Source organism: Capra hircus, chromosome 3 (assembly GCF_001704415.2).
Source record: "Capra hircus breed San Clemente chromosome 3, ASM170441v1, whole genome shotgun sequence".
Taxonomy (NCBI): domain Eukaryota; kingdom Metazoa; phylum Chordata; class Mammalia; order Artiodactyla; family Bovidae; genus Capra; species Capra hircus.
The window spans coordinates 55,015,737-55,043,563 of record NC_030810.1 but is presented as its reverse complement, the minus strand read 5'-3'; the positions used below and the strand labels follow the sequence as shown (position 1 = coordinate 55,043,563).

The 27,827-nt window shown below is 38.9% G+C and overlaps 1 protein-coding gene across 2 annotated transcripts in view; it reads right to left on the bottom strand.

The window, feature by feature from the left end:
• The window catches only part of PTGFR (prostaglandin F receptor), a 64,109-nt gene extending 38,406 nt beyond the window's left edge, over positions 1-25,703 (bottom strand). The window contains exons 1-2 of one of the 2 annotated variants that reach the window (XM_005678194.3): positions 25,590-25,703; positions 23,295-24,162 (exon numbers count right to left, since the gene is read on the bottom strand). In XM_005678194.3, coding sequence (XP_005678251.1) covers positions 23,295-24,092 — 798 coding nt within the window. In that variant the 5' untranslated portion in view covers positions 24,093-24,162; positions 25,590-25,703. Of the gene's footprint in view, positions 1-23,294; positions 24,163-25,542 lie in introns of both variants that reach the window. The other variant, XM_018045663.1, reaches the window with a different exon arrangement.

Sequence of the window (27,827 nt, the reverse complement as noted above, 5' to 3'; positions counted from 1 at the left end):
ATTCCTGCTCTGTTGTAATCTATCCTCTACGTTGAAGCCAAAGTTATCTTTTAAAATCATACATCAGATCATATCTTTATCTTGTTAAGAAAGCATTTCAACCAAATTTAATCCAAACTCACAGTGACCGAAAACATCTTTGACAATCAAAGGTCCCCGACAATCTGACCCTTGCCTTCCTCTCCATCCTCAAATCCTGCCACCCTCATCTGTGCACCCCTTGTTTCAGTTAACGGCCTTTGCTCTGTTTCTCATTACAAGAAGCTCATCCTCACTGTTAACTTTTTTGTGCCGGTTGTTCCCACTACCCGACGACCCTGCCAGTATATCTTCTTGTGGTGGGCTCCTTTTTGTCATCCAGGGTTAACCTCATCATGAGGCCTTCCCTGACCACCCAACATAAAAGAGCCCCAGACCCACTCTGAGTAACAGCTATAACTTCTATACGAAGTTATTCTGTTAATTTCCTTGGTTACTTTTCTCTTTCTCTCTGTTTCTCTCTCTCTATCTCTCTGTCTCTGTATCTCTCTGTCCAAACAGTCCCTACCCCTGGCAACCACCACCGTTAGAAAAATGGAACCTCCATGAAAAAGGGAATATTGCCTGTCTTGTCCAGCACCATGGGCTTCCCTGGTAGCTCAGCTGGTAAAGAATCCTCCTTCAATGTGGGAGATCTGGGTTCAATCCCTGGGTTGAGAAGATCCCCTGGAAAAGAGAAAGTCTATCCACTCCATTATCCTAGCCTGGAGAATCCCATGGACTGTATAGTTCATGGAGTCGTAAAGAGCAGGACATGACTGAGCGACTTTCACTTCACTGTCCAGCACCATAGTCCTAGAAGACAGAACAATGCCTGACACATGGAAAGCTCTAAGAAAAATATTTACTGAATAAATGAACATTTCTAAACATATTATATTTATTGATGCACTTTAATTGTTTTTAATAGTGAATTTTCACTAAGGCCCTATCTTCAACTGTCTAAAAATCAAGGACGATGGCTTCCTCCAACTGCAAATATGCCTGGCTATGACTGAATGCAAAACATTTGGAATAAACAGGCTGTTCAGTGAGAGATGAACACATTTTCAAGATAAAAGTTTGTTTTGTAGTAATCGAAATTCTGAAACTGGCTCCTCATGGATCCCTCTGGTTTTAATCAAGCCTCACTGGTCCCTCCAAACATTCAGCAAGGACAGTCTCCTCTGGTTTCCACTTTCAATAGTGGAAGAGGAGAGAAAAACACTTCTCAATAGGAAAAAAAAAAAACTGTACATTATCCAGGGTACTTTGAGATTTAATACCAACTAACAGAGCTGCCATTATTTTTTAAAATTTATCCAGATAAATTAGGACCATTTAGGTTGAGGACAGCAGAGAAAGCTAAGGACATCATCAGTGCTCTGGAAGGGAGAAGAGAAGCAATTGTTTTTCCAATTATTGAAGGCAGACTTGTTAGCATATTTGTTCAAAGATTTACTCCCAGTCAGGCCTATGTCAGGACAACAGTGGAGTACCAAAATAATCCTCCTTTTTGTCCTGTTCACCTTTTTCTACAAATCACAACCTGATCAGTGTCTTTCAGCTGTCTTCATATCAGAGCTCTTATCTGTGAATCTTGACTTAATCTGAAGATATTTTAACTAAACTTTGCACTGTAACATATGTCCAATGATGTTACAACTGCTCATGATGCTAAATACAAGTAACATCCAGCCTTATATGATTGGATGCTTTGGGGAAACCTTCTGAACATAGAGAATTATATTTTCCTTGTATGAGGAAATATTTAACTGAAAAGGCAATAGGGATTCAGTGCACTAACATCTGTAATGGCTGCCACCATGAAATTAAAAGACAATCTTGCTCCTTGGAAGGAAAGTGATGACAAACCTAGATAGCGTATTAAAAAATAGAGACACCACTTTGCCGACAAAGGTCCATATAGTCAAAGCTATGGTTTTTTTCTCAGTGGTCATGTATGGATGTGAGAGTTGGACCATAAAAAAGGTTGAGCACTGAAGAATTGATGCTTTCGAGCTGTGATGCTGAAGAAAACTCTTGAGAGTCCTTTGGACTACAAGGAGATCAAACCAGTCAATCCTAAAAGAAATTAACCCTGAATATTCATAGGAAGGACTGAAGCTGAAGCCCCAATACTTTGGCCACCTGATGCAAAGAATCAACTGCTGGAAAAGACCCTGATTCTGGGAAACACTGAAAGCAAAAGAAGGGGGCAGCAAAGGATGAGATGGTTAGATAGCTTCACCAACTCAATGATCACATATCTGAGCAAACTCTAAGAGATAGTGGAGGACAGAGGAGCCTGGCATGCTGCAGTCCACGGGGTTGCAAAGAGTCAGGCAGGACTTACTGCCTGCACAACAACAGCAACAAACATTTGTAAAGTGCTAAGAGCATAGTCTGGCATACGTCAGGAGCTAGAGATGAGGAGTTTGAATTAATTAATTTTTACACTACAAAACAAAATCTCTAGGCAAAAACTTTACATTTAAAATGATCACAGCGATTACAGTTTCCAGTTATATTTCATGGAGAAGGAAATGGCAACCTACTCCAGTATTCTTGCCTAGAAAATCACACAGACAGAGGAGCCTGGCTGTCGATAGTCCATGGGGTCACAAAGAGTCAGATACGACTGAGCGACTAACACTTTCACTTCAAAACTAACATTTAAAAATAAAATCCTTAGGTGACATCATATGAATTTAATAACCATCATTACAAGGATGCTGTTTCATTCACTAATTTCATTTGTGATGAAAAGATTCTAAGAGATGAGCTGCATTTTCCTTGAACCTCTGTAAGTAGTGTACCAGGCACTGCAGGATAAATAGAGTAGAAAAATACGGCCTTGACTGTGTCATCAGGGGCTCCTTGTTTGTTTGCGAGATTAGACAGTCACAAGACAAGTAGTGCAAATTTACAACTATATAGAAATTTGATGCTATACTTTCCCCATAGAAAGAGAGATAAATATGGACTATAATAGAGTAGGTCATGAAGAAAATTATTACAGATATAAAAAACAAATCAAGACTTCCAGAACTGTAATTCTCTAATAAAAAGAAAATCAGATTTGCATCAGTATAGCATGTTATAACAACATATTCTCCTAGAAAGATGATCTTTAGCCAACAGCCACACATACATTTGATTATACTTCATGCTAAACCATGCAATTTGGACATTTTAGTTATGAAATTTAGATTTTCTTTAATAAATTTTGGAAGGAAAATTACATTACTTAATCAACATTTGTATATGAGCGTTCTGATTTGGGGCTTCCCTGCCAAAGCCTTTGACTGTGTGGATCACAATAAACTGTGGAAAATTCTGAGAGAGATGAGACTACCAGAGCACCTGACCTGCCTCTTGAGAAATCTGTATGCAGGTCAGGAAGCAACAGTTAGAACTGGACATGGAACAACAGACTGGTTCCAAATAGGAAAAGGAGTGCGTCAAGGCTGTATATTGTCACCCTGCTTATTTAACTTCTATGCAGAGTACATCATAAGAAACGTTGGACTGGAAGAAACACAAGATGGAATCAAGACTGCCGGGAGAAATATCAATAACCTCAGATATGCAGATGACACCACCCTTATGGCAGGGAGTGAAGAGGAACTAAAAAGCCTTTTGATGAAAGTGAAAGAGGAGAGTGAAAAAGTTGGCTTAAAGCTCAACATTCAGAAAACAAAGACCATGGCATCCGGTCTCATCACTTCATGGGAAATAGATGGGGAAACAGTGGAAACAGTGTCAGACTTTATTTTGGGGGGCTCCAGAATCACTGCAGATGGTGACTGCCGCCATGAAATTAAAAGACGCTTACTCCTTGGAAGGAAAGTTATGACTAACCTAGACAGCATATTCAAAAGCAGAGACATTACTTTGCCGACTAAGGTCCGTCTAGTCAAGGCTATGGTTTTTCCTGTGGTCATGTATGGATGTGAGAGTTGGACTGTGAAGAAGGCTGAGTGCTGAAGAATTGATGCTTTTGAACTGTGGTGTTGGAGAAGACTCTTGAGAGTCCCTTGGACTGCAAGGAGATCCAACCAGTCCATTCTGAAGGACATCAGCCCTGGGATTTCTTTGGAGGGAATGATGCTAAAGCTAAAACTCCAGTACTTTGGCCACCTCATGCGAAGAGCTGACTCATTGGAAAAGACTCTGATGCTGGGAGGGATTGGGGGCAGGAGGAGAAGGGGACGACAGAGGATGAAATGGCTGGATGGCATCACTGACTCAATGGACGTGAGTCTGAGTGAACTCCAGGAGTTGGTGATGGACAGGGAGGCCTGGCGTGCTGCGATTCATGGGGTCTCAAAGAGTCAGACACGACTGAGCAACTGAACTGAACTGAACTGATACCTCAGTTGGTATACAACCTGCTTGCAATGCAGGAGACCTGGTTCGATTCCTCAGTCAGGAAGATCTGCTGAAGAAGGGATAGGCTATCCACTCCAGTATTGTTGGGCTTCCCTTGTGGCTCAGCTATTAAAGAACCCACCTATAATGTGGGAGACCTGGGTTTGATCCCTGGGTAGGGAAGATCCCCTGGAAAAAGGTCCTGACTTTAATTATAAAAGCATTATCTAATGATACATATTCACCTGTTCTTAAAGTCATGCTAGCACATTAATTTCTCCCTCCCCTCCTCAAGCTGGGGCTAGGTCTGTCTCTGAACAAGGAGGCCTAAGACCAAACTTCTCCCTCTACCCACTGCAAAGAAGGCTCTTGTTTCCCACAGATCCCAGTGGCCTTCATGGACAGGAAAAATGAGGCTAATTCCAAAATACAGACCTTTATCCTTCAAACTGAAATATTTCTGTTTTGGCTGTGGGGGAGGCGGGAGGGGCATTGGACCAAGAAACCCCTCTGGACTCATTAGGTTCTATTCCTTTGCTTAAGACATGAATATACAGGGCATCCTTCAGAAATCACTTTGATGCATGAATTTTAATTGCTTGTTTGCTTGTCTCATTATCCTGTGTAGCATATAAATAATCTCTGGACGATTTGAACTGATGTGTATTTGAGTTTTCAGCAGCTATGTAAAACAAAGCAAGAAGTCCAAGAGAAAGGCGACACCAACGCCATGGTTAAGCTTACATCATTTCATACTCAAAGCAGATATTCAAGACAAGGGCACTGACACAGGTAAACCAGGTTATTCATTCATCTTAGCAGCCAAATATAAAATGGCTTGCTAAATCAACCACGAAATCCACATCAATATAAAGCCACAGAAAAAAGCAGAGCAGCTTTTGCATTCCTACCATTTATCTTAGACAGACCTAAAGCGGGCAATCAGAAGGTCAACAGCACACAATGGAAATTACACCTAGACAGACTGCTGTCTTCTCTACCACTCAGGAGAGCTTTTAGTTCTGGCATCCATAATCACAGGTCAGCCTGCTATGAACCAAGAGAGATGTACTAAAAAGGCGAAGATCTCTTCCAAATGCCATGCATTTTAAACTGCCTAGTTTTTTTGTTTGTTTTTGACTGAAAACAGCAATTCTTCTTTTTTTTTTTAATTAGAGGATAATTACTTTATAATATTGTATTGGTTTTGCCACACACTGACATGAATCTGCCATGGGTGTACATGTGTTTCCCATCCTGAAACCCCTCCCAACTCCCTCCCCATCCCATCCCTCTGGGTCATCCCTGAGCACTCTGTCTCATGCATCGAACCTGGACTGGCAATTCATTACACATATGATAATATACACGTTTTAATGCCATTCTCCCAAATCAGCCCACCCTTGCCCTCTCCCACATAGTCCAAAAGACTGTTCTATACATCTGTGTCCTTTTGCTGTCTCACATACAGGGTTATCGCTCAGTTCAGTTCAGTTGAGTCGCTCAGTCGTGTCTGACTCTTTGCGACCCCATGAATTGCAGCACACCAGGCCTCCCTGTTCAACACCAACTCCCAGAGTTCACTCAAAACTCATGTCCATCGAGTCGGTGATGCCAGTCATCTCATCCTCTGTCATCCCCTTCTCCTCCTGCCCCCAATCCCTCCCAGCATCAAAGTCTTTTCCAATGAGACAACTCTTCGCATCAGGTAGCCAAAGTATTGGAGTTTCAGATTTAGCATCAGTCCTTCCAATGAACACCCAGGACTGATCTTCTTTAGAATGGACTGGTTGGATCTCCTTGCAGTCCAAGGGACTCTCAAGAGTCTTCTCCAACACCACAGTTCAAAAGCATCAATTCTTTGGTGCCCAGCTTTCTTCACAGTCCAACTCTCACATCCATACATGACTATAGGAAAAACCATAGCCTTGAGTAGACAGACCTTTGTTGGCAAAGTGCTTTTGCATATGCTAGCTAGGTTGGTCATAACTTTCCTTCCAAGGAATAAGTGTCCTTTAATTTCATGGCTGCAATCACCATCTGATTTTGGAGCCCCCCAAAATAAAGTCTGACACTGTTTCCACTGTTTCCCCACCTATTTCCCATGAAGTGATGGGACCAGATGCCATGATCTTAGTTTTCTGAATGTTGAGATCATTACCATCTTTCTAAATTCAATACATATGCGTTAGTATACTGTATTGGTATTTTTCTTTCTGGCTTACTTCACTCTGTATAAAAAGCTCCAGTTTCATCCACCTCATTAGAACTGATTCAAATGTATTCTTTTTAATGGCTGAGTAATACTCCATTGTGTATATGTACCACAGCTTTCTTATCCATTCATCTGCTGATGGACATCTAGGTTGTTTCCATGTCCTGGCTATTATAAACAGTGCTGCGATGAACACTGGGGTACACGTGTCTCTTTCAATTCTGGTTTCCTCGGTGTGTATGCCCAGCAGTGGGATTGCTGGGTCATAAGGCAGTTCTATTTGCAATTTTTTAAGGAATCTCCACACTGTTCTCCATAGCGGCTGTACTAGTTTGCATTCCCACCAACAGTGTTAACAGGGTTCCCTTTTCTCCACACCCTCTCCAGCATTTATTGCTTGTAGACTTTTGGATCGCAGCCATTCTGACTGGCGTGAAATGGTACCTCATCGTGGTTTTGATTTGCATTTCTCTAATAATGAGTGATGCTGAGCATCTTTTCAGGTGTTTGTTAGCCATCCGTATGTCTTCTTTGGAGAAATGTCTGTTTAGTTCTTTGGCCCACTGTTTGATTGGGTCATTTATTTTTCTGGAATTGAGCTGCATAAGTTGCTTGTATATTTTTGAGATTAGTTGTTTGTCAGTTGCTTCATTTGCTATTACTTTCTCCCATTCTGAACGTTGTCTTTTCACTTTGCTTATAGTTTCCTTTGTTGTGCAGAAGTTTTTAATTTTAATTAGGTCCCATATGTTTATTTTTGCTTTTATTTCCAATATTCTGGGAGGTGGGTCATAGAGGATCCTGCTGTGATTTATGTTGGAGAGTGTTTTGCCTATGTTCTCCTCTAGGAGTTTTATAGTTTCTGGTCTTACATTTAGATCTTTAATCCATTTTGAGTTTGTTTTGTGTATGGTATTAGCAAGTGTTCTAGTTTCATTGTTTTACAAGTGGTTGACTAGTTTTCCCAGCACCACTTGTTAAAGAGACTGTCTTTTCTCCATTGTATATTCTTGCCTCCTTTGTCAAAGATAAGTTGTCCATAGGTGCATGGATTTATCTCTGGGCTTTCTACTTTGTTCCATTGATCTATATTTATGTCTTTGTGTCAGTACCATACTGTCTTGTCATTGTTCAGTGCTAAGTCATGTCCGACTCTTTGCAACTCCATGGACTGTAGCTCACTAGGTTCCTCTGTACATGGAATTCTCCAGGCAAGAATACTGGAGTAGGTAGCTATTCCATTCTCCAGCGGACCGTCCCAACCCAGGGATCAAATCTGGGTGTCCCACGTTGACAGGTTGACTCTTTACCATCTGAGCCTCCAGGAAAGACCCAAGGTCCACTGTAGTCTGCAGCAAATTTGTGGGATGAGGCAGAACTGACCTACTTTCTACACTGGAAATTAGCCATGCTCTTCCCTTCACTGACCTGCTCCCCTTCTGATTTAACTTCATACTCCCCAAATTATCAGAACTAAAGCATCCACCAGAATACGGACCACAGAAAACACAAAAATTTACTCCCCATGTTGTATTTTTTTCAATATCAGAATTCTAGCACCTAACCAAGAGTTATTGGAGGCATGACAGGAAGAGAAAGAAAACTTCTTATTCTGTTTGAATGTTATGATGATGCTATATTCCATTAATAAGAATGGCATGAAAAGATTCTTAGACTATTCCAATAGTAAATGCACAAACGAAATTCAAAACAGTCAAAAAGTCTATTGCTATCATTGCACTAATAAAGCTCACCTTCAGTACAAGATAAATAATTTAAAGCAAAATGTTTTTAAAGGGAGAGGGAAGATTGCTTTATATTTATAAAAGGAATAATTTAAACAAAGATATAAAGACATGAATTAACCCCTGATGACATTACACTGAAATCTAAATCTTTGAAATCCAGTGAAAACCATTAGAAATACAAACTAACAAAACATAAATATAATGAAATTCTAAGTTCTCATACATATTACTTGACAGAGCAACTAGAAAGAGAAATAAGAAAATAAGATTCTACAATAATTTGATATAATAGCTGTATATTGAAATTTGTAACTTAGAAAATAGCATTCTTTTCAAATGCCCATGGATATTTATAAAATCTGATAATAAAAGCTTAAGTAACTTGAAAACAGTAAGATTTATAAATTGATATAAGACACTTTTAAACTATTAAATAATCCTCTGGGAAGACTAACTTAAAAAGAAAAATTTCACATTTCAAAAAAATATTCATAAAATAAACATATATATAAATGCATATATCCACATTTGTATATATATAATATATATATTAGTAGAGAAGAATCTTAATAAGCAAATTCTCAGTATAAAAATTTGCTACTAAATTTATACTCTCAAAAATTGATTAAATTATACTAAAATGTACCAATATTGGATCAAAAAAAGTATGAACCTCAAACCAATAGACAGAAAAAACTAAAACTTTATGAAAATAATACTGAAATGATTCCATATCATCACAAAACAGCTAACATCCAAGTTATTTCAATTATTCCAGAACACAGAAAAAATTTTTCCTACTCTTGTTGAAAACTAACATAATTCTAGTATTAAAAGCAAAAGAATAAAACAAATGAAAATTATGGACCAATAAAACTTTTATAAACACAAAAACATGCATGAAAGACCTCTCCAAAAATATATACAAACACCACCATGCACATGAATAATGTGTTCAACATTATTAGTCTTTGTGTGTGTTAGTCACTTAGTTGTGTCCAACTCTTTGTGACCCCATAGACTGTAGCCCACCAGACTCCTCTGTCCATGGAATTCTCCAGCAAGAATGCTGAGGCAGGTAGCCATTCCCTTCTCCAGGGGATCTTCCCATGAGACTGAACCCATGTCTCCTGCATAGCGCTACCCAGGAAGCCCTTCATTAGCCTTTAAGGAAATGCAAATCAAAACTAGAAATGACTTACCATATCAACTAGACAGCCATAATACAAAATGTTTTAATAACATAAGTGTTGGCAAAAATGTGGAGATACTGGAACCCTCATATGTTGTTGACAGGAAAGTAAAATGGTGCACCATGTGGAAAAGAGTTTACTGTTTCCTCAAAAACTTAAACATAGAATTACCATATGACCTAGCAATTCCACTCCTAAGTATAAACTCTAAAGAACTGAAAATAAATGTTCAAACAAAAATTTGTTCACAAATGTTCATAGCAGCTCTATTCCCAACAACCGTAAAATGGAAACAATCCAAACGTCCATCAACTAATCAACGGATAAACAAAATGTGATCCATTTATCTGAATGAAAATTATTCAGCCAAAAATGGAATAATGTATTGATACATACCGTTATATGGAAGAACTGTGAAAAAGTTATGGTAAGTGAAATAAGCCAGATACTAAAGGTATAAGCTTCCGTTTACATAAACTATCAAGAATAGGCAAATTCATAAAGACAGAAGAGAGAGTAGTGGTTGCCAGGGATCACAAAGAATGGGAAATGGGAAAATGATTGCTTAATGGGTATTGGGTCTTTTTTAAGGGGGAAATTAAAATTTTCTGGACAAGACAGGGATAATGGTTGCAGAGTACTGTGAATGTACTAAATGTCACTGAATTGCATCTTTTAAAGTCAAAATAGTGAATTTTATACTATATGAATACTGTCACAGTAAAAATGAAAAATAAATGTATCAAGATCGGTGCTTTCTTATATAATGATATGAAAAATAAAATAAAATAATAAAACAAAAAATTGTATTATTATGATAGGAAAACATTTTAAAATCTTAGGGTAAAAATGATGTGAAGCACTGTTACAAAGAAACTACAGAATTATTATTCAAAACATGATTATGATCATGAAAGAAAACACTCTTATACTATAATTGATAAACTGAACAGAAGTGTAAATACAATGTGAAGAAAAGTTAAAGTTAGGTCAGTAAGATGAAATAAGGATATAGAATGATTCAAACACATTTAAGAATTGCATATATAATAAAGGTAAAAATTTAAAACAGTTGCAGAAAAATGATTTAATAAATGATTTGGGATAACAAGCTAACCATTCAAAATGAAAAAAAAATGTCATGCTATTAACTTGCAAATTAAACCAACATAAATTTTAAATGTATTTAAAAAAGAAAAAAAAAATGAAAATGCAAAAGTGCTAGGAGAAATGAATACCAATATCATCTTAGCCCGAGAAAGTACTTCTTAACATGAAACAGAAAGCAGTAACTATAAAAAACTTATTGACTCATTCACTACTTATAATGAAAATACTAAATTAAAAAGCTAGCAATGAACATGGAAAAACAACTGCTTTTGTAACAACTGATTTTATAAATATTTTTACATATCAGCATTATCTAATCTTTGTCATCCAAAGACTTCTTGAAAATCATTTACAGATAACCATACCTTCACAAAAGAAAGGAGATAATGCCCAATAACCTAAGAAAAAAGCTCACTCTGTTAATCAAGGAACTTAACTAGTATGTATTCTGTTTCTGATGAGTAAAAGGATGCACCCAGTATGCTAACGGTGTTTATCTCTGGGTAATGAGATTTGAATGATGTTTTTAAATTTTAATTTGTACTTTACTTTCTTACAATCAAATTTTATGGTTGAGGAAAACCTTGCCCTTTTTAGAATAGCTTGAGGGAATATAAGTCAATATTCCTCAATAAGGAGAAGATGCCCATGGAAATAAAGGGAGGTCTTTTCTTTCCTGCAGAGTTCCTAGGACAGGAGAGCACCTCTCCACCCTCACACCCATATAAGCCAGTTTTCTGCTGCCTTCACTGCCTCTTCCCTGCTCCTCTCCCCAGCCCGTATTCTGTCTCTCTGTCATTCATGTGGTTTTTATTTTCCTTGTTTTCTGGTCCTCCGTCATGAACATAAATGCAGGAAGCAAAATAAGGAAAGACGCAACCACAGTAATAACAATAACAATTACTGTTGCTGCTGCTTGAAGTGAAAGTCACTCAGTCATGTCCGACTCTTGTGACCCCATGGACTGTACAGTCCATGGAAGTCTCCAGGCCAGAATACTCGAGTGGGTAACCTTTCCCTTCTCCAGGGGATCTTCCCAACCCAGGGATCAAACCCAGGTCTCCCTCATTGCAGGAGGATTCTTTACCAGCTGCTGCTATTTAATACTAATGCACCTTTGGGCCCAGAGGCTCCTCCACTATTGCTAAAGCAATTAACCCTCTGCCGTGCTCCCAGGCAAGGCCAGAAAAATACAAATAGTTATTTTTATGTCTATTAAACCAAGAAAAAGAAGGAAAAGGAGGATATACATAGGAGAGATTGGAGGAGCAAGTACAAAGCTCATAGATAAACTGAAGAAGCTAGAAAGTATGATTTCTAGAATTTGGCTCAGGAATATTTTCCCAGGTCATGTCTTTATCTCCATGCTTTACTCTTCACCTAGAGAGATAACCAGCCTTTGCTCAACAAAAAGCTGCTGAAAGAATAAATCAGTGAATAAGTTAACAAGTAGATTGAAGCATAAATGATTTAATTTCCTTCATTCATATTTATTAATGTTCACAGCAATTTGTTTTTCTTTAAGTCCCTGCTAACACTTTCTTAACCTAACTTCTTAGAAAGAGTTAATTGCTTTTGTAATGCTTTCACCAACATTTCTCTTCTATAACCTGAGTCACTTTCCTTATCAAAAGATAATCTAAAAAATACTAATTTGAATTATTAAATTTTTATTATCTGATTCAATTTTTCTGCTAGACATATTTTACTTGAAAAATCATCTAGCTTTTAATATTAATTTATTACTGCTGTACTCTAATCTGTACTCTAATCTTGTTCAGTACAGTAAACTGCTGTACTCTAATCTTGTTTAAGCCTGTTCCAAATACTAAAGAGTTTCTTATTTGTACACTTTTATATCTCTAGTAATTATATACATTATTATCTCTTTCCTGTTTTATATTACAATTTATATCACTTGACTTTGGATCACATTTTTTCCAGTAATTTTCTTTGTAAATGATATGCTATAGGTATAAGTTACCAAAACAATCTCATCCACTACATTCATAACAGAATACCTGCTATTCTTTTTGCCATAGTTTTTTTTTTTTTTTCAAGCAAAAGCATTTATTTGGTTATCCATTTTAAATACAGCAGAGGGATAGTTAGGGGGTCCAAACTTGACTGCACCTGCTATTGTATCTGCTATTTTATTCTAACATAAAGTATAATCAAATATCTCCATATCTCAACTTCTATATATGTCCTCCATTTTCCTTTTCTATAAATACTATCAATTAAGGCCATAGATATCATTACCAATTAGATCACAGAGATTGTTATTCTGCATTTAGAATACTGCCTGGCACCTGGTAGCGCTCAATAAACATTTGTCAAATAAGTAAACAAATAATTCCTTGTGGACCACCAATTTGAGGGTAACAGCTTCCTGCTATAGCACCCTTATTCATTTAACAACTAATTAAAAAGTGCCTTTGATCATCTTGTTGACAAATGATCTTTTGTTGGCTTTTACTGGTCGGCAGCATTAATATTTAACAGTAACAGCAACCATAATGATAACAGCATAGTAACTGAAGCAAATGGTTATTTACTCTGCCAGGCACTATATTAACTTGGTGGTGGTTTAGTCGATAAGCCGTGTCCAACTCTTGCGACCCCATGGACTGTAACCCAGCAGGCTCTTCTATCCATGGTATTTACCAGGGAAGCATAGTGGAGTGGGTTGCCATTTCCTTCTCCAGAGGATCTTCCCAACCCAGGTTCTGAACCCATGGACCCATGTCACTTGCTTTGCAGGAGGATTATTTTACCGTGGAGTCACCAGGAAAGTGCAATTATTTTAATTTACATATATTAATTTATTTAGTCCTCAAAAACAACTCAATGAAGTGATACTATTACTGTACCTATTTTACATATGAAGAAACTGAGGCACAGAATGGTTAAGGACACATAGAAAGTGGAAGAAATAGGACTTGAACCCAGACTCTTAACCATTACATGATGACTCTCCAAGACCTAGTATTTTAATTTTTAGGGTGTATCTTTTACTCCAACTAAGTTATAAGTTCTTCAAGTAAAGAGCTTAATCTTTTACCTCCTGGAATCAGTCACAGCCCCAAGAGAAGTGCCTTATATGTAACAGGCTCAATAATTTTTTGCTAATTTTAGCACTGATCAATAATGCATAAGTTAATATCTAATAAGTTATACTATAATAATAAAAATTTGAATTCAAATAAGATGGGAAAGATTAGCACGAAACATCTTTACTTCTGGTACGGCAGTGAAATGAGGCAGAATAATCTGGCTAAATCGTCCAGGAACGTTCTCTGTTAACTATGAACTCCCTCTGTTCCTTTCTAATGTAACCAAATCTTCTCAACAGAGGAAAAATGGAAAACATCTGAACTAAACACAGATGATTATTTCTAACTGAGATGGGGGGTGCTAATGACAGCAAAAGATTTTTGAGGATTTGGGGATTGTGTTGAGCACACTATGTACCAATCACCATGTTATGAGATTGTAAATAGGGCAGATCATACCTGATAGTACTTGTCAATAAGTACTATTATCATAATCAGTTCACAGATGTACAAAATTGTCTTAGAGTAACTACAGGTCACAGCTAAGAGATGGTAGGGTTGGGACCTGGCCTATGCTTAAGTAACTAGAGTATTCTAAAAGGAAGGTTTGACTGGGGATTATGCACCAAAATCTAAAACCATGGAACAACAGACTGGTTCCAAACTGGGAAAGGAGTACATCAAGGCTGTACATCGTCACCTTGCTCATTTAACTTATATTCAGAGTACATCATGTGAAATGCCAGGCTGGACAAAGCACAAGCTGGAATCAAGGTTGCCGAGAGACATATCAATAACCTCAGATATGCAGATGACACAGCCCTTATGGCAGAAAGCGAAGAACAACTAAAGAGCCTCCTGATGAAAGTGAAAGAGGAGAGTGAAAAAGCTGGCTTAAAACTCAACATTCAGAAAACTAAGATCGTGGCATCTGGTCCCATCACCTCATGGCAAATAGATGGGAAAACAATGGAAACAATGAGAGACTTTATTTTGGGGCTCCAAAATCACTGCAGATGGTGACTGCAGCCATGAAATTAAAAGATGCTTGTTCTTTAGAAGAAAAGCTATAACCAACCTAGATAGCATATTAAAAAGCAGAGACATCACTTTGCCAACAAAGGTCTGTCTGGTCAAAGCTATGGCTCTTCCAGTAGTCATGCATGGATGTGAGAGCTGGACTATAAAGAAAGCTGAGCACTGAAGAATTGATGATTTTGAACTGTGGTGTAGGAGAAGACTCTTGAGAGTCCCTTGGACTGCAAGGAGATCCAACCACTCAATCCTAAAGGAAATCAGTCCTGAATAATCACGGGAAGGACTGATGCTGAAGCTGAAATTCTAATACTCTGGCCACCTGATGGGAAGAACTGACTCATTGGAAAAGACCTTGATACTGGGGAAGATTGAGGGCAGGAGGAGAAGGGGATGACAGAAGATGAGACGGTTGGATGGCATCACCAACTTGATGGTTTGCACAAGTTCTGGGAGATGGACAGGCAAGCCTGGCATGCTGCAGTCCATGGGGTCACAAAGAGTCAGACACAACTGAGCGACTGAACTGAACTGACTGACTAAAATCTAAAATGATTCCTTTTACATAATCCAATTGTCTCTGTCTCCCCTGCCATCACACCAAGCCACACTTCACTTTGGCATTTCACTGTCTGAATTTAATTTGGGGAGTGAGAAAAACCACCTCCCTGTCTGGATAAAGCCACAACTGTACCAACTCCTCTGTGGCATCATCATCCTGACACCTAGCACTGACAAATTTACCCAAACTTTGAAAGGTAATATTCGCAAATATCAAAAGGCAAATTTCTCCTATTGAAGGAAATTCTCTCTGAATACAGTTAAATGGCATTGATGGACCAGGTAAAGTCTGATATGGCTATGAATGTCTTCCAAAGCAAATATAAATGAAATGCATTTTATACACCTCCTGTAAGGATAAGACTAAGCAAATAAAGTTAGAACTGGCAATCCAAAGAGATTCAGGGCACATCAACATCTTGAACAGTGCTTCAAATGTTTTTGGGCTTAACTTAAAACTCCAAAGCACATTAAGGCAGAAGACTTTCAGATCCATGATGGTATAAATTTAATCCACATGTGTCTGATTCATTTACACTTGAAGCATTCAAGTAATGTTTTGTAAATGCTGTCTCAATGTCTATGAGATCTCTGGGCATTTTGTGTCTTTCTCCTTAAAAAACAGGAAATCATACTTTGGCAAAAGTAAATAAACTTAAAATACCAAAGTATTACAGACCACCATGCACAACTAAATCAACAGACTTTTGTGTAAATTCTCAGTCCAGCAGTGTCTTTTTTAAATTAGATTGACTTTTGCTGGTCCAATTTTATACCATTCATTTCCATGAAGGGAGATGTTATACTCAAATATGAGTTCGATTCCAAAGGCCTATAGACAGCTCAATAGATTTACCAAATCACACTGTAAACCTATGTGTAATATACTTTATGTTGAGATAACATGTAAATAAACAGACTTCTAGAAGAAGGTCCTAAGCCAGATTCTGTGGGAAACAGACTTTGAGACAGTGATCTGCATGCAGAAATTCTTCTGAAGGGTGTGAGGCAATGAGGAAAGCAGGATTTGGCAGAAGGCGGCACAGAGCTGGGATGCAGTTACAAGCTCTAAAGTGCATAGGACCCTTCAGAAATGTCCCACAGGAGGCAAGGGTGTGCTTTAGGTCCCCACACCCACCTGTCACTGTACACAGAATGACCAAAGAGAGGGGGGCACAACCACGGGCAAGGCAGCTCCCTTTGGCTGAGGGTAATTTCCCTGAGGGGAAAACTCACCCCATAGGGGATCCAAGGGGGACACCAGTGTCTACTAAGCAAGGCTGTTGAAGTTTTCTGAGGTCACTGTATACAGAATGACCAAAGAGAGGGGGCACAGCCACGGGCAAGGCAGCTCCCTTTGGCTGAGGGTAATTTCCCTGAGAGGAAAACTCACCCCATAGGGGATCCAAGGGGGACACCAGTGTCTACTAAGCAAGGCTGTTGGAGTTTTCTGAGAATTAATCCCCTGTGAATATAAGACCTACTCAGTCTTTCAGTCTGATTAGCAATACAAATTGAGCCATATATTCACTCAGTCAGCTAGCAAAGGCTTGAAGTAAGCAAACTCATTTTTTAGACAAATGTCAACATTTACTATGGAGCTTTTATTTATGACAATGTACAACCAGTGTCTGTAGGTCTTACTCAAAGACATTTTCTCTTTCTGTGTCCTGAAATAATCCCCTCAAAGATAAAACACCAATAAAAAATACATTTTGGAGAAAAAAAATTGTGCATATAGAGAAAAAGGCAGTGTTAAAGATAATAACGGGGCAAAAACAACGTTGAAGAAGTTGTATCACCCAGCTTTTTCCCTTTGCCTTTGATAATTCACATTTGATACCTGGTTCCTTTTCATTCATTCATTCAATAAACATTGTTTATGACCTACTTCTTGTAGAAACTAAAATATAAACCAGCAAATGGCTCTTAAACGCCAAGAACCATTGAGACTAACAGAGGAAACTAACATGTAAACAATGTAATAAGATAATATCAATCCCAGTTTATCTATGAACTTCTTCCAGATTACTGACGAAATTCCTAAATCCTAGCACCAGACTCAAATTGTATAATGTTCAGGATTCTCCAGGATGCCAATTCTAATACTCCTGGGAAACCTCTGAACACGCTTTCATCTCTCGGACCTCTCCAATCCAAATCTTAATCCACAGTTTTGAAGTATTCCCAAGGCCAACCAATCAAGTCCTGACCCCATCAGCAGACTGAGTCCAAAGTGGAAATGAGAACCACTACCCACTGAGCCCTCGTTTACATTAAATTCATTTAGAAAATACTTATTGGGCCCAACTCTGTGCCAGCCATTGGTTTTAGAATTGAGGACACAGCAATAAACAAGGTTCCTTCCTTCAGGGAGCTTACATGCTAGAGGCAGAAGCCAAACAACAACCAAATAAGCAGATAAGTGTATCCCATGTTATCTGATACTGCTAAATGCTATGAAAGAAAATAAAGCGGAGGAATGGAATTGAGAAGAGAAGGGTTACTTTCTAAGACAGCCAGGTTAGACTACATGATATTTAAGACAGAAGTCAGGGAAGAGCCACATGGATGTCAGGAGGAGAGTACTCCAGGCAAGAGAACATCAAGGCTTCAGGCTCAGGATGTGTTCCCAAATCTCCTGGAACTGCTCCTCTGCCAGCTCCCGTCACTGACCTCACACCACATACCTCATGTCCACCCAAACACAAGAGCAGCCTGAATACCCATCATAGAAACTATATTTAACTAATTCTAAAATGTGCCTTATCTTCTGGATATGAATTTTGAGTTGCATGTGTCTGAGTTGTTAAAGAATTTCATAAAAGTGGGGTTTCCCTGGTGGTCCAGCGGTTAAGAATCCACCCACCAGTGCAGGGGATGTGGGTTAGATCCCTGGTCCTGGAAGATTCCACATGCTGAGAGGCAACTAAGCCTGTGAGTGACAAGAACCGAGCCTGCGCTCTGGAGCCCATGCTCTGCAACAAGAGAAGCCACCACGAGAAGTCCACACACTGCAACTAGAGAGTAGCTCCTGCCCACCACCTCTAGAGAAAGCTTGCGTGTGGCAACAAAGATCAATGCAGTCAAAAATAATAAATGAATAATTTTAAAAGAATTTCATAAAAGTAGAACCCAAGTATTATCAGTCCTTTCTCCAAACATCATCATTGCAGCTTCCACCTTCTAAACCAGGGAGCACTCCCACTTCACAAGGGAAACCAGCTAAAACAATTATCAACAATATCACCTCTAAATTAGTAGCAATGCAAGAATAGCCAAAAAGATCTGACATAAAGCTATAAAACAATCCAGTTTGTTTTTAATTTTAAAATGAAACTCATTCAAAGTCCTTTATTTGGTACAGTGAGATCCAATGATGGATTGGTTAATTATATTTTTTAGTTTGGGAAATAATTCAAACAGGTACATATTATATATACATATATTTATACATTCCCACATTTCATTTGAAATATGTAAATGTACATCCATTCACCATCCTTTTGGTGTAGAGCCAGGTGGACAGGACACATACACAGATTGTCATTATACAGTTTTTACATATGATAATGAGGACCAGCCTCTCCAAGAAAGCAATCTTTACTAATAGTCAAAATGTTCTATTCTGTTGTGTTGTTCCACCATTTGCCACTGGCCCTGTAAGAGCTGGTCTTTATGACGCCAATACCTTTAGCAATTCAGTAGAATTCAATTAACCATTCAGTTATTTGATTTATATCTGACAAACATCTTAGTGACCAAATGTTTAACTACATGACTAGAAATACTAGCAGAAGAGTAAAAACCTTAGAAAAATTAAAATCAAACTCTATGTATGAAGGAAAACACACTTCTTGGGTAAACTCACCTATATAAGTTATCATTTTGCTCTTCATATACTTCCCAATTCAAAATGATCCTTGCAGTAAAAGACTGCTAAAGTTGAACTATGTCATAACTCGACAGTTGCTGACTTACGGAACAGATTAAAAATTCCATTTGGTTTCAATATCTGCTAATTAACTTACCTACAGAACTCAGAACCCACATTCTGGTAAATCATTTCCCATCTCTTGACTTCATACTACTTAAGTTACAGTCAACCAGTCAACAAGTATTTATTGCTCTGCCAAACTAGTGAAATGAGTATAGGAATAATAAGTTCTTTTTAGGATTACATAGTCTAGAAATGGAATGTTAAAAAGACTCACTACCTGAAGAAAGACAAAAGTAAAGAATATTAAGGAAATGTTACTTAGAAGTGCTGGTGTCTTCTTTTTCCATATCACTCTAGAAACATCAGAAAAATATCTTCAAGGTTTATTTATTAGGAAAAAGTGGTTCACCTAAGATGCATGCAAGACAATTTTATAATGGCCATTTGACTCTCAAAGATTTTTGTATTAACTTGTTGCTAAATGGAATTGTAAGTCAGTCAGTACCTATTGCATTTCCCTGCATTTTTCAGTTGGGATCGTAATTAAATGAATTTATATGAATTAACAATGTTTAAAACTATAAAATTCAGATATTGAAAATTTTTACAGACATTAACAAGTTATACTTGAAGTTAACATTATGATTATGTTTCTAAGTAACAATTCCTGAAAATAAACATATACAGACACACACATACACATATATCCCTCCTTTTGTGGGGGAAAAAAATAGGGGAATTTTAGGGCAGTGAAACTATTCTGTATGATACTATGATGGTGGATACATATCAATACACATTTGTTAAAACCCACACACTGTACAGCACGTGGAGAACCCTGATATAAACTAGACTTTAGTCAATCATAATGTACCCATATTGGCTCATCAATTGTAACAAATGAACTACATCAATGCAAGATGTTTATAATAAGGATTACTGGGTGTGAATGGATGGAGACATGAGGAGGTATGTAAATTCTGTGCTTTCTACTCATTTTTCTGTAAACCTACAACTACTCAAGAAAATCTATTAAAAGAGATTTCTAACAAACATCATGATCATCTTACCTTTGTATTAAACTCAATCATCAAAATTAATACAGTATCCCCTTTTTCATCAGCCACAAGTTTTAAAAGTTTTAGAAATTATGCCAAAACTATTGATAAGTTTTGATGCAGTAAATCCTGCCAATCCCAGACATCAACACCTGCATTACTCACTTCCTCCTTTCAGTTTATGCATGCACCTGTACCCTTATTCCAGTTTGAGGCTTGAAAAATGACAGTGAACACAGGTCAAAGATTGTCTGCAGATGTTCATTCAAATGACAAATTCAACATTTCATCCTTATCAGGATGAGAGAAGGCACAGTGTAGAGTAGGGCATTGACCTGGAAGATGTCACAATTATAGTGCATCTGTGAGAATTCAGAAGCTGAGTTTCAGAGATATGTTTTAAACATTCAGAAGCTTCTAATATGTAGGGTGCAGAATGATGGCTTGGTCATTAACACCTATGCTGTTCCTCCTGGGCATTCAGAGGATAAAGGAAAAATGGTTCAATAGGGAAATCAGTGTTGGGTATTACTTTGGCATTCCCAAGCCTGGATTTTTCACTCAGGTTCCATTTAGAACTGTCTGAGGGCCTTAACAAAACACGTAAGGCACTTGTTGTAAGTCACAAGTTATAAATCCTTTAGCCAAAACTTGCCATGAAGACCCAAGACTTCACAAGAGAAAGAAACTAGGAATGCAAAGAATGCTTGAAACAACTTAAAACATCAATTCAGCCTGGAGTATCTGTGATAGCCCTACCACCCATCTGATGCAGAAACAACTTTCCACACTAAAAAGCATTTTAGAAGTATTGATGCATTGGGGTCATAAGTGTAGCAATAATTCACAGTTAAATAAAACACAGACCTCAGAAAATGTTTCATAAAAATAAAATTATATTTCCACTAGGATATATATGCAAGATATTAACTAAATTGTAATATCTATTTTAGCAGCAAAAAAAAAAAAAAAAAAAAAAAAAACTTCAGGAAAAGAAATTAGAGAAAAACATATATTCAAAATATTCCTGGTGAGGATGAAACTTTGTTACCTTCTATTGCCTGACAGTAGTTAACCTAAAACTCCTATTTTTCAAAGTCAAAAGCCAAAACTAAGTAGAATTTTAAAGGTGACTTGAAAAAAAAAAGCAAGAACCAAAACACCAGTGATTAGCCCAGTTGTCCAGGGTTACCTGTGTCTCCTTAAGTTCACTACTTCATGGTTTTCAGGCTTTCTCCAGAGCTTCACTTTTACATTTTCTTTAAATATTTTCAGCTACCTCTTTTCTCCTTCTCTTAGCATTCCCTTTCCAACTCTCAAATTAGTCATTTTTACTCAGACTCACTTTTTATTTTAAAAAGCTACTCTATTTCAAAGTTTAAAAGAAAAGGAGAATTATTCTAAGGGAATTCCCTTTGTCAAGTAGCATAAATTAAACTCTCCAAGAATGAACACTGAAGTGATTCCAAATGTTGACAGACTTTTCTCAGCTATTCACGTTCAAACAACTAAACTATGAGCTCAGATGAAACCCCAAGTTGGGTTCACCTAAGGCCTCCTAAATTGACAATAAGCAAGCTTCAACATGTTGACTTGCCATTGACAGATGTAGTCTATCCTCCACTAGATTGGGCACCTCGGATCAACTCTGGAATACTGTGTAAAAAATACTTAAATGATACAATTCCAGTAGCTAAATTCAAATTGTAAGGAAATAAGAGGTATAGAAATAAAGAAATATTTTAAAAGCAAGAAATCCTTTTGCAGAATAAAATTGACTACCATAGGATCTATCTGCAGCAGCAACTCTCAAGACTTCTGTTCACCAGAACCATCAGGATTGTTTATTAAAGCTCTACTGGCAGCAATTCTTAGACAATGAACCCACAGGGGCGTAGAAGAACTGCATTAAAACAAACAAGAACAAGCACTTGCATATCACTATGCAAGGTTTGACTATGACCTTTGTGTTATGGCTACCTTTGTCTTAACTCTTTTGCCTTACCTCTACCTGAGTATCACCTGTATTACTACCTTTGAATACTAATCTGTTTCCCACTTGGTAAACAGAAAAAGGAATGGAAATAATCTTCACTGCCATCAGTAGCTACATACACAAGGATGTTTTCTCTTTCATTGTATGTTATCACCTTTTCTATCATAAACTGCTGGACAAAGTTATGGCCATACTTATCAATCACAAGTATTTTTTGTCTTCTATTTAGAAAGTCATATAAATGATTTATGTTTGTTGCTAATTCTTTACCCTTAGCCTTCATTTCCAAATAAAAATACCAAGATGTTAAATATAGACGCTGGAAATAGAGGAAATGAAATGATAAGAGAAGATTCCTTGGCTCTCATATCCCTCCCAGCATTACTATCATCCTGGGTTAATGAACTAGAGATTTCTTTACCTGATCTACCCTTCCTTACCTGATCTACCCTTCCTTGCCTGATCTACCCATTGACGTCACCTGCACTATCCAACTATCTCAACTCATCACTTCCCTTTGCAAACTGAAACCTGGTCATTGTGTGTTGAGAAGAAGCCAGTCTATAAATTACAAGCCCACGTGACTTTCTATCAAGACTTATTGGAGTTCATTCCAATATTACTTATAGTTATTTTTTCACATTTTAGAAACTAATCATATTCAGTATATTAAGACTGTCATTTCTGTGAAAATTACTTTATACCACACTGCAATATTTAACACTATGGTTAGAATTGTTTAGTGAGATATTTCTTTTCTTTCCAGGCTTGTGGGAAAATAACCATCTGTGTCATAGTTAGCTTAATCCTAAACCAGAGCTGAGAACTAAAGCAAATTCTGAATAGGAGTAAATTCCAGCACTCAAAAGATGAAACAGCATTGCCCATCAAGACTAACATCTTTGAAAAAGACAAAAAACCTTGTATTGAATATGGATTAACTGAAAAAAGCAACAACAACAAAAAATTGTCAAAACCATAGATCCTTACCAGAAATGGACTCCAACAAATGCAGGAAACACACATTATACCCAGAAGCTGGATGACCATTTCAAAGTGATGAGACCTGCCTTGTCTGTGCTGCTGACTTCTAAATTTAACTTTCAAAAGTGAAATTCCTGTGATGGCATTGCAAACAAATGAAACACCCAGGGCTAGGAGCCCCAGAAAAGCAAAAAGTAAAAGATAAAACCTATCTTCCCAGTCTTTGATTTGATCTGTTTTGTAGAAACACCAGGTCCTTGAAGCTTGAATTTTATAGTCACGATGCCCAAGGATGGGCAGCAAAGCCACAAAAACAGCAAAGAAGCACACCCCACTCAACATCATTTTAACATGCTTGGTTGTAATTTTTGTAGAGTGAAATATTGGTTTGGTGACTCCAATGCATCGCTCAATGGCCATCAAACTGCCTAGAAAAAGTGGGCACAGACCAGAGAACACCATGCAGATACCAAAAATACTGCAAAGGATATTTGACTTGTCAAAGTAGATCCAGTCTTTATCAGAAGCATACACAAAGACCGCTATAGTTCCATTGATGAGGTGCCCAAAGAAATCTGTGATTACTAGAGCACTAGCCAAGAGCAAAAACGATGACTTGTACTTCTGTCTAAATCTCTGGTATGCCTTCATGAGAATAGCAATGGCAAGGCTGTTCGATAAGATTCCCACTGTCATGAAGATTATTGAAAAAGATATTGAAAGGTCTTCTTCCAGTTGGCAAGTTGTATTTGAAAGGAGCTCAGATGCAGGAGACACTGGCTGTATAGAATTGTTCGTGGACATCGTTGTGGAGATAAGAGCTGGCCACTCAAGTCATCTCCGTCTCAAGAGTTTAGGCTTGCAGTCCAGAGATCTGTAGCATAAAGACAGAGAAATCATGAGCCCTGGAAAACTGCTCATCTGGCATCCCAGCACCCTATGGTGGGAATCAGATTTATCCAGCCTATCAGGAGCCAGGTTGCATCATGCTGAAAACAGCACACATCTGCCTTGGGTTCCACATCTCATTTTCAAGGTAAAGAAGCTACCAGAACTGAGACCTCTTGGTTAACTTCTGTGTCTACTCTGCCAATGAGCATCTCTTAAATCTCCTCCTGACACTTCACTGACACCCTTAAACTTCAGATTTACCAAGTCACTTAACAAGACTAGATTTAAACCCAAAAGAGTTTTTAAAAGTATGATAGTCTATTCTAATAACTAAGTGACCTTCTAAACTTTTTGCTTTTTCCTCTGATGAACTTTGCCCCAAACGTGTAGATTATTCCTTTGGGAGCTATGTCTGTTTGTCAGGCAGACAAAAATCATCTTCCCCAAATTTTGGAAGGGTGCAGGGTGGAGCCGCAAGCACAGTGACGCCCCATGGGCTTCTCTGAATAAGTTCTGAATTCGAGCTAAAACCATGTGATTTAGCTCAAATAACAGCAAACCACACATATCCGTGACCCATGGAAGGCTACCACCTGTGCAGAAATGCAGGTGGGTGACAGCAAGGGAGATGGACCACCTTCACTGTGTGTACTTCTGCCTAGATGCTGCTGATCTTAAGTTACAGCTTCAGGGCAGCAATATCAAAGGCGAATTATTCATTTGTAGCTCTTTCCCTAAGGCTTCCTTGGTAGCTCAGACGGTAAAGAGTCTGCCTGCAATGCAGGAGATCTGGGTTTGAACCCTGGGTCAGGAAGATCCCCTGGAGAAGGACATGGCAATCCATTCCAGTATTCTTGCCTGGAAAATCACATGGACGGAGGAGCCTGGCGGACAACACCCCACAGGGTCGCAGAGTTGGACACGACTGACACACAGCTCTTTCCCTAATGAGCTGAGGCCTGAGTCACAGACCCTCTATGCCCACCGCCGCCGCCACCCCGCCCCGAGCTCTTTTGGCCAGCGTTTCCCCAACAGCTTTCCCGGAGGCTAGGAATTCCGAAGCCAGCCTTTCCTGGGACCGGCCCAAGCGGGGCCGCCCCGGTCTGCCCGCTGGGCGGCCGCCTCCTCCGAGTCTTACTCACAGCGCTTCTTTTGCCCGCTGCTACCCGACGCCCCCAGGCCTCTGCTTGCAACATCCTTCCCAAACCTCTTAACTGGCTGAAACTTTCTGCGATTGCTCAAACGCCAGAGGGCCGGTCTCCCTCCCACCCCGGGGGCGCAAAAGACTTGCGCTGATCCGGATGTGGGAGTCGAAGTGTCGCGGGCAGGGAAGCGAGGGGCGAAAGAGGATCTTTTCCTTTACCCGTTTCCCTCCTCTGAGACCCGTTCTCCCGGGTCCCAGCCGCGCACCTCAGAATCCGGCCGGGTCGGTCTTTTCTCGGAGGCTGTATCCCGAGCTGGGGGCATCTGTTCCAAACTTGGCCAGCGCAGGCTCAGGTGCCCTCGGGTGCGGCTGCCTGCCGCCGCCCCGGGCGTCCGAGAGTGGGGTGGCTAAACCTCAGTCAGCTTGAGCATCCGGAGACCGACGCGTGGGAATCGAGCCGCTAGAGGGGTGGTGACCTTGGCATCCCCGGCTGCGGGCAGTGCTCTAGGCGGAGCAGAAGGGCGCGCCGGCCCGTGGGCCATCCCGCGCCCTGCTCTGCTTCGCCGCCGCCGCGGATGCCTCTTGAGCGCAGCGCCGCGCCCGCGCCACGGCTCCCGCCGGGACTCGCTCTCGCCGCGCGTCCTTCCGCGCGCTCGCTCAGCGCGGAACCTGCCTGGTGCGCTCGGCTGGTTGGATCCTTTAGCACCTAGCAGCGCTCGCCGCCTGGGCGGGGAGGAGGGCGCGGTTGACCTCCGCCCCTTCCTCTCCGCCCCTTTCGCCTTGAGCCGGACCCGGAGAAACTTCAGCACCTACTCAGATGCTACAGCCCCCCTCCTCAGCATCACTAAGGCCCTCTTAGCTGCCCGACCACTTAGGGAAAAGTTTTGTTTCAAACTCACTCTCCAGCTAAAGGCGCCATCTCTACGGCTGTAAAATAGGAATCAGGAGAGCCGAGGAAAGCCCGCAGACAGCAGTCGTGACAGCTTATTGGAACTGTCAGATTGTAGTTTGCCGACAGTTCATCCCAAATCCAGCTGGAAAAGAACAAACCAGGTACAAAGAAATAGGTGGTGCATTTGAGATGGTGGGCTTAGGGGCCGATACCCCCAAGAAGTGAAAAACATTCGGGCCACGTGTTTTCAATGGGAAGTCGCGGCCTTAGGATTCTCTGTCACTTGCACGACTGGACTGTTTCTAGCTTTCTAAAGAAGGTGGGAAGGGAAAGGGTGAGGCGTATTCTCGAAGGACGCATACAGATAAAGCAATAACATTTTAATGATTTTAAAAGCCCAGTGGTGAGAGAATTTCTAGTGGTGTATTTACTCAAAGAAACACTAATAAATCTTGCTGAAATCGTTTTATAATCAAGTAAAGAAATATCCACTATTTCATTAGGAATTGTAATTCAAGTCATTTTAATATTGTAACCACTTTTTGCTTATATTGTTTTGATCCGTACCTATTAATGTCATTTTCATAGCTTATGGAAATGTATTACTGACTTTTGCTCTTTTTGTCAGTAAAATATTGCCACAACTTATGTGAAAAACCAATGCCTCATGGAAATAAACCCTCTTTTCTCTGTTCTAAAATCAAAAGGGGCCTCTAAACTCCTAGAAATTAAAAAGGATCATAAAATGCTACAGTGAGATAAATTAGCCATTAACTATAGAAAAGAATGATTGTAGTTTTTCTCTGTGGTAGACACAGATTTCTTTTTTAATGATATGATCATAACTTGTAAAATAAACTATTACTCAGGTAGAGTCACTTGAAAATTCTGGTTAACCAAATATTCTAGTTAGTAGAGAAAGAGTATATCTGAATGACCAGTGTCCAAAAAACAACTATGTAATAAACCGCATGGAAAATATGAATCACACAGAGTACTATTCTATCTTTTAGTGATTAATATCACTTGATCACATTGGATACAATTATCTAGTTACTTATGCCTCTCCCACTGAACTGCATTTCTGCAAAGGTCTTAATGATCTCTCCATCCTCACCTAGGACTATCCTCCTGGTCACTTATTAACATTGTTTGAATTCATCAGTGGTACAACCAACATTTCCAGGATCACACTTCAAGATCTTAAAAAGTCCCCATCTCTCACTGGCACATCTCACAAACAACAGCTACTTAATCTACTGGGTAAAAAAAAGAAAATTCTCATAAAAGCAATTTTAAGTCATAATGTTTATTATGTATATTCAAAATATTATTAATTTATTTTTAAAGTGCTAGATAAATCCTATTATTTTTAAAGTATCTACTTTGAAATAAAAGTGTCTACTTTGCATGTATTCTTGGAGTTCCATTTTTAGAATCCATTCCTAATCAAGATACATTTCACCTGAATCTCAATAAAAGATTCTAAAGAAACTACATCTCTTCTCAAGATAGAATATATTAGTATCAGTAGAGAAGGTACTAACTAATATGGAAGAGTAAATAATTAACTAACTACTCTTAAAAGAAAAAAATACATATCTGGCCTTAT